Raw genomic sequence first — 17,484 nt, forward strand, 5'->3', positions numbered from 1 at the left:
ACAGTATTTCTTGAGAGGCAACGAACCTTTCTGAATATGTCAAAATTAGATTGTAAACAACTACAAGACAAGGACCTTGTCTTCTAGTTTCTGTGGAATACAAATTAAGACACCAAGGCGTTGACAGCTACTAAAATTGCTACACCTGAGCTAAGAAAGTAACCAAATCGCGAAGTTACTGGCCAAGCAAGGTATACAGGTCAGGGGAGCTAGGTTTCAGATGCTGCTATTTCCTATCCACTCTGCCCACTCCACCATCAATTAACTTGCACAGAAAATGAACTACTTAACACCGTTCTTTGCAGGGCGTAGACCTTCTTAGGGACCTCTGCACTGCCATGCTGCCGCCCTGACTCCCCAAGCCCAGCACACACACCGGTCGCAGGGGGGCCTCCGGTCCTCCGGGCAGAACACGAGTCCTCCTCCTCTGGCCAGAGCTGCCTGAGGTGTCCGACCACTTGCCAGACGCACCCCATTATTACCACGCGGTGAGGACCCTCTAGCTTATCGCGTCAACAGAGGCAACTGGGCCAGAAGGAACACACAGAGACGGTCTTACTTGAGCTTCCTGAACTTTGTGAAGCTCCGATTGAAAGTCTTCCCCACTTCCATTGTCCTCGTCAGTGTCACTGCAGACTCCACAAAAAAATGTAGGTGGAAGCTTTAACGTATCTGCTTTTGCCTTTTCTTCAACTGTTGGTTTCTTTTCCCAAATAATAATACATTCTTTCTCATTATCTGAAAATCCCATACAACACAAGAAAAGAAAGTTAAGATGAAAGTAGATGAAGTCCAACTACTCCACCATGGCCCTCAGTGTCATCGACAGATTCCAGACCCAAATAACAAGACCCTGGATGCTGATGGAGAACAAGCACCACCAGGAGCACCATGTTTTTCACTTCACATTATTTTTAAATATTTTAAATCACCAAAAAGGCAAAATCGGTAATTACAGAGGTGACCAGATTGCGAGATTCCTTTTAAACAGAAGATTTTTAAAAAACATTGTAACTAGTAATTTTAATGTTACATACCTGTTAGATTTTCTTCTAACGGTCTACATTCTTTTGAGTCATCCAAATATAGTTTTCCATTAAGCTTCTTGACAGCTGTGTCAAAATCTTCATCTTAAAATATAATTTGGTTTATTAAATAAAAGAACTTCCAGTAAATTTCAGGAGATTTTCCAGCCAGGAATCTAGGAAAATTATCTCCAACTTCACACTTTCCCTTACTCCCCACATCCAAATAGCAACCAACTTTGCCTATTCTACACCCTGAATGCCTCGTCTGAGCTGCTCTGGCATTTTAGCTCCCCTTCCCACAACCCAGTCCTCCACACCACTGCCCAACTGCCCTGCTGAAATTATTCTGAGCACGTAACTCCCCTGCTTGAAAACTTGGACAGGGCCCACAGAGCTTTCCCCAATCAGACCCTGTCTCTGCCTCACAGTTCGCCCACCCCTCTGAGACCCCAGGGAAATGAGAATTGCTTTCAGTCCCCTCAACATGCCTGCCCTGTTCACGGCAGCCACCCAGGGAATGCTAATAAATGAATGCAGCTCTTTCAGTCATGACATCCACTGACTGTTCACACATACATTTAGGATCAGTATCGACCTGCAGGGCGGCAGGGGTGGGCTCCAGGAAGCAGGCTGAAAACAATTCCGTCACCCCATTCACTATGATGAGCAGGAGCAGAATGCTTTAAAGCAACAGAAGACTTACCGTCCTCCTCCTCTTCGCTGACGTAGTCTGGCCTGTTCTTGTAACAGAAGAAAGTGGGAGGAAGCTGAAGTTTGCTTGCAAGAGCTTTTTGCTCAGGGGTCGGGGTCAGCTCATACACAATGAGAACATCGTCATCTGAGGGAAGATCTTCAGGCTTTTTCTTCTCTTCCACTGTAAGACAAGTCAAAAAAATTGATGAAGACAAGATGTTAAGTAATTAATTAATTAATGTCAATATTCTAACTGAAAATAAAAATCATGGAACTTAATCTTTAGGTTAAAACAGCATGCTGATAAAAACACACATACTTTGATTTGGACACAGCTCATAATAACCATGAATTAGAATTAGAAACCCGAGGTAATGTTCTATCAAAAACCCTTAGTGGACACAGAATCTACTTAATAACCAAAAAAAAAAATCCTGCTTTTACTTACTGATCATTGAAAACAATGCTATTAACGGCTATAAATTAAAAAGGTATTTAAAAAGTGCAGCCACAACCATACTTGGAATACTCAATGGTTTAGCAAAATATCCATACATTTGCGATAGCTGAAACATTAAAGAAATCATAAGCGAAGATTAGTATAAATACAAAACTAAAGCAAAGCCAACCTCGATGAGACCCTACAAGGAAAGTTAACAATTGCCAAGGATGGCGGGTGATTAGAATTACATCCAATTTTCTGTATTTCCAAGCATGATAATAGATAAAATTAAATTAAACCTGTTATCCTCTGGGTAAATAATCCTGTAGGAACCTAAGACCATTTCTATTAGCTGAAAAACCAAAAACAACAAAAAGGCAAAAGATGGAGAGAAAAGGAACTCTTCGTACAGTATGCTCTGGTCTATAAAGAAGGACTTCTGGCTAAAGGAACTGGTAAGAGTAAGCAAACCATGAAGCATGCTCTGTACCGACTGGCGCTGTCCAATATGGCCGCCTAGCCACACTTGGCTATGAAGCACCTGCGGTGCAACCAGTCCAAACTGAGATGTGCTGCAAGTGTAAAAATACACACTGGGTTTTGAAGATTGGTAACAACAAAAAACAAACAAAAAAAACCCCCACCAAAAACAAGGGGGAAAACATCTCATTATTAATTTTTATTAATTAATTTTTTATACTGATTAGAAGTTGAAATGGTATTTTGGACATAATGGGTTAAGCTGAATAGACTAATAAAATTAATTTCATCTATTTCTCTTTTTAGTTTTAAATGTGACTACTAGAAGCTTTTTAATTACACACACAGGTCATATTTTATTTCTATTGGATGATGCTGACCCAGACAACAGCCCTTTTGCAATGTTGAACTTGCCTTTCACCCTCCTTTGTTACAAAAACGTAGCATTAATTCCTAGCCAAGGGCCACAAAAAGACATGGTGAGATAAGAGATTCTTGTTTAGCAGACAGCCTCAAGTCTTCATCTCTACAGTCCTTTGAAACCATGACATTCTCAGACTTGAAACAGAACAGGACTCTTTGTCCTGCAGCAGTATTTTGGTACATTTGCTCTCAGACCAGGGACTTTTCACCTAGGGCCCCCAGAGTCTGTGTACAAGTATGTACCCTTTACAGAAAAAAGTCCACACTATTCACATAATTTTTCAAAGAATGCATCCTTAAGAATAAAGGCAAAGAGCTGCTGTAGCAAGTAGTACGACTGGTGCACTTTAAAACTGAGGGTCCCAGAACTCACAGGTTGTCATGTGATCACTGTAGTTGTTTGACAACTTTTAACACAGTTGTGTTGCTCAAGATATATTATTGAACCGTAACAGTGAGTTTTCATCTCCACAACCTGCTCCTGACCGTCTCTAACAGAGCCAGCTGCCAAGTACTCCATTACAGCACCAACACTTTCTCCCACAAGTGGTCTGTACTACACGGGGAACACACCAGGATATAATGGTAGCTCTTATACGTGGGGCCTACTTTCAGACACAGCATCTTCCATGTCCAAAAAGAAAGCGCTAAAAGAAACACTCGGTTCCCTGTGGTACACACGCTGCTGCCATCACGTTTGGACACTGGCAGACGATCAAGGTTAGGTAACATACAGGTCGTCATTAATCACAGTTGAAACAGCATCTGATGTGCAAAACAGAGAACGGGAAAGACCACACGGATCTACCTCAAAACAATGCTGTACAACATGTGAGAAAACATGACATCCAAGTACACGAGAGCAGCATTAAGGGGTCACGCCGGCATTCTGTCACATGCATGCTGCAGTGTTAAGCCCTTAGCTGCACACAGCCAGTTACTCTGCTGAGGACGAGCAGCTGCTAGAAAACGGATGTCCTCTCACACTGCCAGTGCCAGCTCTGTACCTTTGTTCTCAGGCTGGGAGGAAGGAGTGCTGCTCCAAAATGCCATTGGATTAGATTTAAAAAGGCTAAAATTAAACCCTAGAAAATAAAGAGTATTTCATTTTTGAACATTTGGAGAATCAAAATGAGTATAATTTTAAAATATAAAATCCAGAGTCCATCCATTTACACCAATGTGGCCGTCTCACGTACCCATTTATCCCGAGGGCTTCGTTCTTTGCTCATTTAACAAGCGGTGGCAAGACTGCCTTACATGAAATGTGAACATCTCAGTACCATGCTCTGAGTGACAAGAACGTAAGGGTAATAACCTGAAGAAGGACCCTGCTCGTGATTCACACTCAAGGCCCTAAGCTGGACCCAGTGCTGAGCTGAGTCCTTGTGCTCTGCTCGGACACACGCGTCTCCCAGGAACCGACAGCTAAACAACTTACACACAAGCTCTCTGCTGCTGTCTGAACATTTGAACACTCACCAGTAAACTGCTTTAGGGAGGAAAAAAATCCGCACAAATATTTTTTGGCTGTTCACAGAGCACTGTGTTTATGAGCCGACTTCTACTACAACATTAGCCTGCTACAAAGAGTCCACACCAAGATAAACGTTAAAAAAAAAAAAATGAGGGCGGGAGAGAGGGAGAGAGGGAGAGAGGGAGAGAGGGAGGGAGGGAGGGAGGGAGGGCGAGAGAGAAAGAAAGAAAGAAAAAGGAAGGAAGGAAGGAAGGAAGGAAAGGAGGGAGGGAGGGAGGGAGGAAGGAAGGCAAGAAAGACAAATTCTGCTTAATCTAAAGGCTAAGTGCTTACCCTTTTCTGGTGTTTTAAACGTGTGACTGGTTGAGGACTGCTCCTTTGGAAAAGCAGGAGAGGAGTTTTTGACTTTGCTGTCGGAAGACGGTGTGAGATCAGAGCTCTGCGACTCTTGGTGACCACCAAGCTCCGCTCTTTTTTCAGATCCACTCTGGGCTGCTGAACTGGCCTCACTACTGTTATTTTTCAAAGGTGCATTAAAACTAAATCCAAACAAAGACCCAGTAGCTGAACTGTTGCCAAATGCAAATGGTTTTGACTTTTCACTGCTAAAAATGCTTTTAACAGACTCAGAACCAAATACAAACTTTGGAGGTGAAACCACTGCTTTTGTTGTCGTTTCAGGTGTGCCAGACACCCCGCCAACTTCTGAGGTTGCACCTGACGCGTCATCACCCTGTGCCGAATCCGTCCGTTCTCTGGTGGTTTCCTCTAGCACAGCTACGGCGACTTTGCCGCAGGGTGACTCTCTGGGAGTGGTCGAACGAGAAACATGAGGTGTTATCAAAAAATCTTTTTCTTGGGCTATTTTTGCTTCATCAAATATTTTCTTAAACGAGTCTGCAACATCCTGTAGTTTAAAACGGACAGCTAAATGCTCTACTTTTCTTTCTCCGTCTGCAAAATCACATGCGGTCCACACCCACACTCTTTCTGTCCCTTTCATATTTTGCAAAGTCATGTCTGGAGTTATTCTGTGGTTGGCACAAAGCTTTAATACCTGGTCCCTTCTCATCACTATGCGAACTTGCTTATTATCATAATTCTGTAAAATCTTTATGTCGCCAATGCCTCTTTCTTTCCACTGCCCAGCATCTTTATCATACCTATAGAGTTTGGCTCTGTGACTAAAAACAACTTGTTCATTTTCCTCACCACTGGACACCTCGACTAGATCAGGCAAAGGTACGACGGGTTCAAAGTGCTGTCCATCTCTCTCCTCCTCCTGAGTGACATCAGAGTCTTCATCTGTGCCCACTGAGGCCCCACTCTGATTCAACTTGGCAGGAGACTTAGACGGACTCAAAGCAGATTTAAAACTGAAGTTAAACCCGGTGGTTGACTCACCGAAGCGGAAGAGATTTTTCCTCACGGGGCTGCTGGCCAGCGGGGAGGCGTGCACTGAGCTGCTACTCACACTGTCGTCCAGAGCATCTTCCCTTAGGTCGTAGCTGTCCCACTCTAGGGTGGGCCCGGTGGTCTCAGGATTTGGCATGCCGCTCGCGTCTGCAGCACTGGCAGCTCCAGCTCCTGAACTCTTACTCTCTTCGTCAGTGACTTTTGTTTGATCATTCGTCAAAAACGTCTTGAAATCTTTTAGTCCGCTCTTCATCTCTTCCGCCCTCTGGATTAACTTGGCAGCTCTGCCAGTATCCACAAGCTTATGGGGAGTCTGCAGTGGAATATCTAACAGAAGTCGCTGGCATTCCTCAAATTTCTGTTTGAATTCTTCAGCCAGCTCGGGTGTTTTGAATTTTGCTGCCAGCTGCTCTAGTTTGGCATCGCCATCAGAAAAATCACTAGCCAACCACATCCAGGCCCTGTCCGACCCGGAGAGGGGCTTCAGGTGCATGGTGGTGGTGATCCAGTGGTTGGCACACACCTTCAGCACCTGCTCTCTCCGCATCAGCATTCTCAGTTTGCCATTAACTTCATTTTTGAGAATTTTTAAGTTCCCCAAACCCCTTTCTTTCCACTGACTTATCTCAGCATCAAACCTGAACAATTTTACCCGCTGTGAGTAAAGAACTTTCTCATCTTCTTCTCCTGTGACAAGCTCCACTTTCTCAGGCATCTGGACGACTGGTTCAAAATGGATATCGTCACTGTCCTCAGTCTTATCGGCGTCATCATCTTTCTCAAGGTCAGCACAAGGGTCTGCTTTATCAGCCATTTTACTACTTTGTGATGAGAATAACTTCTCTCCAGCACCCGAAAAGCCCTTGAAATTGGGGTCTTTTTTGCCAAACTGAAACCCTTCTCCTGAATTTGATTTTGCAAGATCTGCAAATGTACAAGTGCTGCCAGTTTGACCAAGAACCACAGCACTCCCGTCTTTCTGACCACCAGCATCCTGAGCCTGACAACCAGCGTCATTTCCAAAGGGCTTTTCACTCTTCCTCCCCTGACTTCCCGGCTCCTGAATGCCAAATTTAAACCCGTCAGCAGACACAGGGACAGAAAAACTAAATCCTTCTTTTGTTGACTTAGAGTCTGTATTAGAAGAACTCTGAAATGTAAATGAAGGTGCATTTTCTTGATCCACACGCCCAAATTTAAATCCTTGTTCTGCATTGCCAAACTTAAAAGCTTTTTCTGAAAAGTTACTTTTAAATCCTGTTCCCACCTGACTTTCAGAAGAGTCATTTGCCTTAGTTGTTGAGCCCAAAGTGAAAGCTGAAGGTTCTTCTGCAACAGGTTTATGGGCTGGTTTAGAACCATCACAAGCCACACATTTTAAGGAAGAACTCTCATTTCGCACAAAGCAAACGCTGCAATCCCACTGTCCTTCCTTCTTGGTGAACATCCCTTCAAGTCCACTGTTTGGAGTCTTGCTTGTCTCTGAAGCGCCAAACGTGAAAGAGGCAGGTGCTGGGACAGCAGAAGCAGGTAAACTCTGTTTTCTTGGATTCTGACAAGCCACACATTTTGTAGAACTTCCTTCATTTCGTACCAAACAAATGCTGCAATCCCACTGTCCTTCCTTCTTGGTGAACATCCCTTCAAGTCCACTGTTTGGAGCCTTGCTTGTCTCTGAAGCGCCAAACTTGAAAGAGGCAGGTGCTGGGACAGCAGAAGCAGGTGAACTCTGTTTTCTTGGATTCTGACAAGCCACACATTTTGTAGAACTTCCTTCATTTCGTACCAAACAAACGCTGCAATCCCACTGTCCTTCCTTCTTGGTGAACATCCCTTCAAGTCCACTGTTTGGAGCCTTGCTTGTCTCTGAAGACGCAGGTGCTGCAGCAGCAGAAGCGGGTGGATTCCGACAAGCCACACACACGGCCGCACTTGCCTCATTTCGCACTAAGCACAAACTGCAATCCCACTGTCCTTCCTTCTTGGCGAAAACTCCTTCAAATCCACTCTTTGGAGCCTTGCTTGTCTCTGAAGACGCAGGTGCTGCAGCAGCAGAAGCGGGTGGATTCCGACAAGCCACACACACGGCCGCACTTGCCTCATTTCGCACTAAGCACAAACTGCAATCCCACTGTCCTTCCTTCTTGGCGAAAACTCCTTCAAATCCACTCTTTGGAGCCTTGCTTGTCTCTGAAGCACCAAACTTAAAAGAGGCAGGTGCTGGGACAGCAGAAGCAGGAAAACTCTGTTTTCTTGGATTCTGACAAGCCATACATTTTGCAGAACTTCCTTCATTTTGTACCAAGCAAACGCTGCAATCCCACTGTCCTTCCTTTATTGAAAAAACAGATCTGAAATCACTGCTGGCAGACTTAGGAAGATCTCCCTGGCCAAATTTAAAGGAAGGCTGCTGAACAAATGAAGATCCACCTTTGTTAGCAGACCTTGTATTCTGACATGCAATGCATCTAGATACAGTGGGTTCATTTCTTATTAAACAAATACTACAATCCCAGTGACCTTCTTTCTTTGGAGTCATCAATGCAAATCTATCTGGAGTATTTTCTGAGCCAGGTTTAGGAGTGGAAACAGTTTCAACTAATGGTGAGCCAAGGAGCTCTTTACTGCTTGGGTTTAGATTTTGGCAGGATACACACTTCTCAGCAGTTGCGGCGTTCTTTAATGAGCAGCTGTTACAATGCCACCAAGACCCTTCTTTCTTTGCAACCTGAAATTCAAAGTTCATGCTTCCGGCAGCAGATTTGCCAATATCCTTATTGTCAGGACCTGTGGGTTCTTTTACAGTTCTCGTAGCCTGACTGGAGGTTGTGGCTCTGTTTGCTCCTGAGGCTTTTAACATGCTCTGGGCCTCTTCAAACTTGCACTTAAAAAGTGCTGCCTCCTCAGGTGTCTTGAATCTAATAGCAAGCTGTTCTGGTTTGGGCGACTCGTCTGCATAGTCCAGAGCGTACCACACAAAGGACCTGTCTGAGCCGGCGTTGGGCGCCAGGGCCATGTCTGGGCTGATGTAGTGATTTGCACAGATTTTCAACACTTGCTCGCGTCTCATCAGTAGGCGGATTTTACCGGAGGTTTTGTGCCTTAGTATCTTTACGTTGCCAATTCCACGCTCCTTCCATTCTCTTGATCCCACATCAAAACGATACAACTTGGCACGATTGCAGAAGGACTCTTCCTCATCCTCCTCACCAGTTCTCACTTCAATCTTATCGGGAAGAGGCACCACTGGCTCAAAGTGAGGGCCGTCGTCGTCCTCATCCCCATGCGCACTACCCCCATCAGTGTCAAGACTCTTGTTGGCCGGCTCTGCGGCAGGCGTTCCAAACACTGATTTCCCTAGACCGTGGAAAGTAAACATATCATCACTGCGTCGAAAACCAGAATTCTTTTGCTGATTTGGGCCCATGTTTTCAGTAAATGAAATTCCAGACACATTTTTGCTTCCAAAATTGAATGTATTTCGAGGTCCAATGGTCTGAGCAGCTTTTGGTCCACTGTAGCTATCTCCTTGCAAAGGTCTGTCTGAAGTCAGGAGACCTAAAAGGCTTTCACTATTAGTGTAAGTCGTAGAAGGGGGCTGTGCCACAACCTGCGGTGAGGAAAACGTGAAGTCGCCATCATTTGATTTGAAATTTGAATTAAATTTAAAAGCAGTTGGCTGTGATGTACGCACAGGTGCTGCCAAGGATGGCCCCATGCCTTCACCTGGCACGGGCTGGACAAAATTGGGTTTTCCAAATTCCATAACCTTAGATTCTGCAGATCTTGAAGCATGAGCTGCAACTGGAGGTTTTGTAAAATAACCTGGTTCTGGCAAAGGTGGATTTGTGCTTGTCTGTTGAACATTGTAATTAAAGTAATCATCACCCCTAGGTGATAGAATTCCTGTTGCAGGAGACTCAAAACGCAATGGGGGACCATACATCTCTTGAGAGAACATACAAGCAGACGAACTCTGCACTGGTGGTGTGTGCATCTGCTGTGGGTAGGTGTAGACAGGCTGCTGAGGTGGAAGCCTATTCATGCCATAAACTGGTCCCTAGAAAAAAAAAAATAAAGCGCACATTTTTGTAGGTTGTCTATAAAACTACAGCTTAACTAGATACCACCCAATTCTCATAAACCTCAAGCCTGAGTACAGGGTAAATACATCACTAGGGCATACAGTGCATCCGTAAGAGAAGACACTTCTACATTACTACAAAGATACTTACAGGTCTAGTCCTGCTTGGCATATAATGAAAATTGCCTTAACTAATGACAGCACCTTAGAGACCTAATTCTCCTACAACAGATCCATAGAATAAGTACCTTCCTCACTCCTGAACAAGGTGTCCAATGATGTTAACAATGATGATGATGACAATGAAGACTAACATTTGTTAACGTGCCAACTGGGCACAGTTCTAAGCACTGTACATATATTATCTCATTTCAATATCCTCGAACACCCTATGAATTAAGGCATTATTATCCTCATTTTACATATGAGGCAACTAATGCATAGAGAAGTTAAGAACTGAAGAGCCAGGGTCTTTGCCCGGCTCTGCTGGATGCCGGTCTCCGTGGACACTTGGTCACAGCGCCCCAGGCCTGCAAGTTACACACAGCGCTCCAGTGAGGACAGCACCGTCCTGCTTCTGTCACGACCGAATGACGAAGGACCCACCACCACCCCAATTTAAAAATATTCTACATGTTCACACTTATTGTAACACAGAAATTAACTGAGAAACATACTTCTATATCTGGAGAGAAATTTAAAATATCTGTTATCTGGTGGGACATTTAAGTTTTAATGCTGAACTACTTCTTGAATTTCTCTGTAGGAAGCCTGGACAATTAAAAAGGAGATACTTATAAATGTATAAATTATTCCTTTGTTACCTTTGTGGGAGTAACATTAGCTGCTGGTCTGAGTAGATACTGGGAATTATATGCTGGTGACTGACTATAATACATTGAATGGCCAGTAGTTGCAACTAAAAAAAAAAAAAAAAAGAAAAGAAAAAAAAAGAAAGAAAACACTGTTAAAAAAAGTCTATGCTGCAGTTAGGACTATCTAGGCAAGAACTATAAATACAAAAGCAGTAGAAATCAAAGAGATTTAACTACATATTTTTTTTTTTTAATTTCTAAACATCAAAACACATCATCATAAAGATTATCAAATGACAAACTAGGAGTAACTGCTAGGAGTGACACAGGAGGAGCGAGAGCAGCAGCAGGGTGGTCAACAAGAGCAGTCCCCACAAGGAGCCAAGAGGAGCGGCAGGGCCGCTCCCTGAGGAAGAGGGGCACGACGCAAAGGCACAGTCGTGCCATGCCAGAAACACGGGGGGTACACTAGCCACAGGAAGGACTTAAGGAACCAAAACGCACGTGAGGGTCTCAGGGCCACATTTTTGAAGTGAGCCTTGAAAATGTGCAGAATGACAAGGCTGCACTTTTTAAACTCAAGCTGAGAACGTTCAGGTCAAAAATCACCTAACAAATTCATGCAAAGGATCTCACAAGTAACACAAAATGTGTTCCCTGGCTTAATAAAAAGGGCATAGCATGACTGACACTCATGCTGGTGTCCAAACTATCTGCTCCATCTGTTTTGTGTGTGTGTTATCAGGAAACCAGCAACTAGAAGACACTCATGCTGATGGTGAAAACAACCAACAATCATTTGCTTGATCTGTTTTAAGAAAGTTTTACCAGAAAACAAAACAACTTAAAGATCATTTATACCTTTACACAGAAGAGGAAGCAGAAATTGTGACCCAAGAGGTACTGGGCAGCTGATTGTGGAAAGCCCTGAAAAAGACCTAGTAAAGGCGAGCCAGGCTGTCTGTCCTCTCTGCAGTTACCAGAGAAACAGAGCCACTGCAGAGGCCCAAGCCTGAGCGTGGAAAACTAATGGGCTGCCTGATGATGGCTACCATGACATATTCTGGGGAGAAAACAGGCAAAGAACACAGAACAAGATGATGGATATAAGCCAAGAATCATAAAGTCTGAAACTTAACTGGTGACTTGTGAAAACAAGTACTAAAAACATCCTATAGAAAAAAAGCACCCAATGAACAGATTAACTCATGAAATATAAAGGATTATAAAGTGCTGAGCATGCCTAGTACTAAAAAAACAAAAACTTAAAAGCTGGTATTATTTTTGTTTTTAAAAATAGGCAAGGTTTTTATAAACTGGTAATAGCAAACAGTTGGCAAGAGTGCAAAGAGATAGGCACTACCAGATACTGGTGGTAAGAGTGTAAAACCGGCACAGCTTCTCAGGAAAGCAATTTCCCAACACAAGAAATTTTACAAAACCCTAAAATCCTAGGACTGTGTTCACAGCATTATTTACAATAGCAACAACTGGAAATTTAAAAATAAGGGAATAAAATCTGCAGAGCTTCCACATGATGGATACCTTGTATTCATTAACAGTACTGTCAAAAAAAAACGTTGAGTAGAAAACTGCTCAGAACTTAAATATTTAAAAACAGGCTACTCGTCTCCATACAACGTGATAAAGTTCTCTAATATCCAAAGAAAGAGGACCAGAAAGAAATGCTCCAAAATGTTAGCAGAACTCAGTGTGATATGGTTAGTGTTTAGTTTTCTTTACACTGGTCAGTACACTTCTGATTATTTCTTTATTATAAGCTTATTGTTTTTTAATCATCTTCTTTTAAAAAGACAAGGACCATCTTGGCACATCTGCACTTTCATTAAGAAAAACAGTCTGTGAACACAGGAATGGGAATCAGGAGACCTGAGCTCTCCTCTCAGGGCCATAAAGCTGCCTGTGACTTTGTCAAGTAGCCACTTGGGGTCTCCATTTTTCTCACTTGTAAAATGAGGATGTGCTGCTTCTACCCATTTCATAGAGTAACTGCAAGAATAAAATGAGACAATGTGAATGTTATGCTTATATATGTGTTTAACAACCAGAAGACCTGTTATGCCTGTACGAAGAAGAAGAAAACAGAACTTGTGACCCACAGGTGCCAAATGATGACTCCACACAGCACTCGGAGAGCCCAGGAGAAAGCCAGCCAGCTTGCCTATCTTCTGTAGTCAAGGCTCTACGCAGTGCACAGGGTTTAGGTAAACAATATTTAAACCCTGACTTCTCATATATTTATCTATGACTTACATACGACATTCAGTGAGTCTGACTACACAAAGATTTTTCTATTACTTTGCGTGCACTTGAAGGACACTGTTACAAAAGGACCGTGAGTCTGCCTTAAGTATGGCCCTATGGACCATCACACAAATGTATGAAACTAGGCCACACCATTCTGAATCTGTTTTTGAATTTAAACCAATTAATCTAATTACCAACATTTCAGGAATCTGTCTCATGTGAAAGAAACCTATTTTCCCCATCACTCTGGCTGCCTGGGGACAAGTGGCTTTAAAGTTATAGCACCAGAGTTTGAACCCCGGCTCTACCAATGACTATCTGTACAATAATGGGTAAGTTATCTAACCCTTCCAAACCCATTTCCTCATCTAAAAAATGTGCATTCATAATGGTACCCACCACTCTGGGTCACTGTCATCAAATAAAATTACATACACAAGCACCTTGGCACACAGACAACCACAGGAGACACAGTCCGTACCCTTTGGTTCATTAGGTGTTTAATGCGTATTCTAAGTAAATGCCTAACGCACACCACCCACACACAAATGCTCACAATAATCATGTGATGCAAAGTATTAGTTCCAGGTTTCAAACAAACTGGCTCAGAGAGTTAAGAGAGCACAACCTAAAAATCCAGTATGCTCTAGCTCCACACTCTTTCCTTCTATATATGACCACAGTATTTCAAAATAAAAGGTTTCCCATGACTGTCATACCTCTCAGTATGTCATCAAAATAATTCCCAAGACGTTTAAGTTCTTAATTAGGCATCTCTTAATGAATAACGCTGTCAGTTAACATTTTTTCAATCATAAGGCATAGTTCCAACTCAGTCTCAGCTCCTCTGAGATGTGCATTAAAAGGTTCTTTAAGCCTTTAGCCTTTATATAACCAGGATCAGATAAAGCTTGTTTTGTTTCTGCTTAGAGTTATAGAAATCTTGGTAATACCAAATACAGCTTAAGTAACATATAGGCAGACATAGACAGACATGTATATAGATAAATGTATACAGACAAGGTGATTTCACAAGTTACCTATTCAAAGGAGGAGAAAGTACAGACTTCACTAATACCTGGGAGTATCCAGTTGCCAACTCACCTGTTAGTGGGGCCCCATGAAAATTCTGTGACCCCTGATATCCATCAGGCACTGAATCTGGTCCATAATTCTCTGTAGGCCAACGATGAGGGGACCCTGAGTTACTGCTATTTAGTTTCAACTCCTGCATTTCTTTCTGTTGCAAGAGAAAACAATTTTAAGCAATTATATCACGGCAGATACAGTGCTAGAGCAAACTTAATACTTGATGATGCCTTTAAGAGATTCTATACTCCAGTAGGATCTGAGTACCAGGTGCTGATTTAAAACATGATCCTTAATTTGTCAAAGCTTGTTATTTGCTCCCATTCTTTCACTCCTTAGTACCATTACCTAATTCATTCATTCTAGAGTCAGCTCTAACCTAAATGCCCTCATCTCCCTTTCCATTCTTCATTGGCTTAAATTAATCTTTCTAAAGTTCAGCTCTAGCCAAGACACTTACCTGCTCAAGAAAACAAGTACCTACGAAGTGGACTTCTTTCTCTGACGCTGCCGGTGCTCAGCGGCATCGCCCCAAACGCCCTTCCAGCGCCTCACTGCACCTGCTCTGCTCTTCAGTCCACCTGGACTGCTCTACACCCCACATTCCCTCCCAGACTAGCTTCCCCCTCAGCCGCATACGCGGTGCCAAACACTGCCAACCTCTCAAGGTAAAGCTCCAATGCCCTACTGGGAAAGGGAAAACCGCTAACATTTGCTCGGAATATATTACCTATAGTATACTGTATATATTACGTATACACGTTGTATACAGTGATATATTCCAGACAATTCACTTACGCTCTTAGCTCTTAACTCTTACTAAGTTCCAAACCGGCAGACATAATGCCTTCCAATGACAGCCAGTGGTCAGCAATCAGATCCATCACTTTGTAGACAACCAAATGACAACGCCCTCCCCAACCCCAGAACCTACAAAGCAGGCACTTTTCAGGAATAGTAAAATTAACAAATGAGGTCAGAGACAAATCCAGAATGTCTGCTCTCTTCTTCTAGAAGTGTTCTAGAGGGAATTCCCTGGCAGTCCAGTGGTTAAGACTCAGTGCCTTCACTGCCGTGGCCCCGGGGTTCAATCCCTGGTCGGAGAACTAAGATCCCACAAGCCACACAGTGCAGCCAAAAAAAAAAAAGTGTTTTAGGCAAAGAAATTTCCTGAAAACCGTAACTCCTGAGGTGAAAAATATCCTGAATTTTCAAAATAAAATTTTCCCTGTTCATCCATCTACTGTGCCTAGTCCAGATGCTACATCCAAAAATAAGAAACTGATGGAATCAACTGGAAAATTTTACTGGTCACTACTGGTATCTGGACCATAGATTTAAATATGCAATTAAAGCTATAAACATAATTTTAAACATTCAAAAACCTAGAACACATGATGAAAACCGGTTTCAACAATTCTCACTCACTTTACAGATGAGAAGCCAAACAGACAGAAAGATAAGGAACTCCCTGACCCGAGATCATTCATCAAAGGCAGTTAGTACCGGAACTCAGCTTTCTAGGCACACGGACTAGTCCTCCACTACTAGTGCTGCCAAGACTACAATGTTGGGTGCCAGAAACCTACATGGTAAGTATGTAATATCATTAACAGGCCAGGATTATAGAAAATTAACATACAAAATCTTTGTGCTGGGACTTCCCTGGTGGCACAGTGGTTAAGAATCCGCCTGCTGATGCGGGGGACATGAGTTCAATCCCTGGTCCGGGGAGATCCCACATGCCGTGGAGCAGCTAGGCCCAGGTGCCACAACTACTGAGCCTGTGCTCTAGAGCCCTTGAGCCACAATTATTGAAGCCCATGCGCCCTAGAGCCCACGCGCTGCAACTGCTGAGCCCATGAGCCGCAACTAGTGAAGCCCGTGCGTTCCGGGGCCTGCGTGCTGCAACTACTGAGACCGAGTGCTGCAACTACTGAAGCCGACACACCTAGAGCCCGTGCTCTGCAACAAAAGAAGCCACTGCAATGAGAAGCCCGCGCACCACAACGAAGAGTAGCCCCTGCTAGCCACAACTAGAGAAAGCCCACGCGCAGCAACGAAGACCCAACACAGCCAAAAGTAAGTTTAAAAATTAAAACAAAAAAACTGTGCAAATTCACAAGTGCAAAAAATACAAATAGTATTCAGTCTCACAAATTGCTGACAGCAGTGCAATAGTCATACACACACCAATACTTCCTTGCTGTAACTTTAGAAGTATGAATGATTTAGTTCTTGTCAATGAGCGTGAAACAACTTACCTGTACTTCCAATCTCAAAGAAGTTATGCTCCTTTGAGTGTTATAGTTAAGGTCACTTCCATAAAGTTAAAATAAAATCATGTTCACATAACTATTTCTTTACATAATTAAGTCAAGTTCATATGAAATATTAAAAAGATAAAGAGACCTTTTGAAGTTTAGACCACTTGTGAAGTCCTAGCTATAAATTTAACATACACAACCACAGTCAGTCTGAGACAAACTCACAGACCAAGGTATGAGTAGTATATTTCACTAGTTCAATTCAATCACCTGGGAGCCTCCTCTATGCCAGAAACAAGGCTATGTTTTGGATATAGGAGTCTCTACCGTTGAAAGATTCATATCTAGGGGAGGACGCAGACACAAGTAATTTCAAAAATATGCTAAGTGTCAAGACGAAAGCACATAAAACACAGTATGATTCTACAGTCACGTGGCAAAGGAACATTTTTGAACAGTTTTAGAAATAAGTGAGAAAGTGGGCAAGGAAGGAATCTAGGAATATGAGAGGCACAGTTTAGAGAAAACAAGTGATTTACCTTAATGGCCTCTACTTGTTGGCAGATCATTTTCAATAAAGAATTTTGATCTTCTGCCCATGGAGGTGGTGTTTTGGGAGAATACTGAAAAAATAACAACAAAAAAGTACTTAAAACATTTAGAACAGAAACATATTCCACAGTGGAGTGACTCATTTCTTCCCCACTTACCTTGTAACTTTTATTTGGTGATAGAGAGTATTTGGTGGGAGACGGTGTAGAATGTTTTATTTCTGAATCTGCATTTCGCAAAGAACCATTTCTATAAAGAGGCCCTCCTTCACTGAAGTCATCGAGCTCCTGCATGACTAAATTAAGCATCTCTTTTACAGATTCCAGGGGCACGGGCAACTAAAAACAAAAGGCATGAATCAATGGTTTTAGCCTGCAAAATTACCAAAGTTAAGAACTCTCTCTAAAATAAACACAGATTTTTTTTTCTTACTAATTTACATTTTTCACT

General features: G+C 42.8%; 1 protein-coding gene across 6 annotated transcripts in view; it reads right to left on the reverse strand.

Moving 5' to 3' along the window:
- Positions 1 to 17,484, reverse strand: part of RGPD4 (RANBP2 like and GRIP domain containing 4) — a 54,601-nt gene that overhangs the window by 12,958 nt on the left and 24,159 nt on the right. For 3 of the 6 annotated variants that reach the window (XM_082357303.1, XM_082357302.1, XM_082357300.1), the window contains 9 exons: positions 17,193 to 17,372; positions 17,022 to 17,105; positions 14,231 to 14,366; positions 10,868 to 10,962; positions 4,877 to 10,019; positions 4,074 to 4,151; positions 1,732 to 1,902; positions 1,038 to 1,130; positions 560 to 738 (listed from right to left, as the gene is read on the reverse strand). In XM_082357303.1, coding sequence (XP_082213429.1) covers positions 560 to 738; positions 1,038 to 1,130; positions 1,732 to 1,902; positions 4,074 to 4,151; positions 4,877 to 10,019; positions 10,868 to 10,962; positions 14,231 to 14,366; positions 17,022 to 17,105; positions 17,193 to 17,372 — 6,159 coding nt within the window. Of the gene's footprint in view, positions 1 to 559; positions 739 to 1,037; positions 1,131 to 1,731; positions 1,903 to 4,073; positions 4,152 to 4,876; positions 10,020 to 10,867; positions 10,963 to 14,230; positions 14,367 to 17,021; positions 17,106 to 17,192; positions 17,373 to 17,484 lie in introns of those variants that run through there. The other 3 variants (XM_082357301.1, XM_082357304.1, XM_082357305.1) reach the window with 3 other exon arrangements.

The sequence above is a fragment of the Balaenoptera borealis genome (genome assembly GCF_965194805.1).
Source record: "Balaenoptera borealis genome assembly, chromosome: 15".
NCBI classification, from domain to species: Eukaryota; Metazoa; Chordata; class Mammalia; order Artiodactyla; family Balaenopteridae; genus Balaenoptera; species Balaenoptera borealis.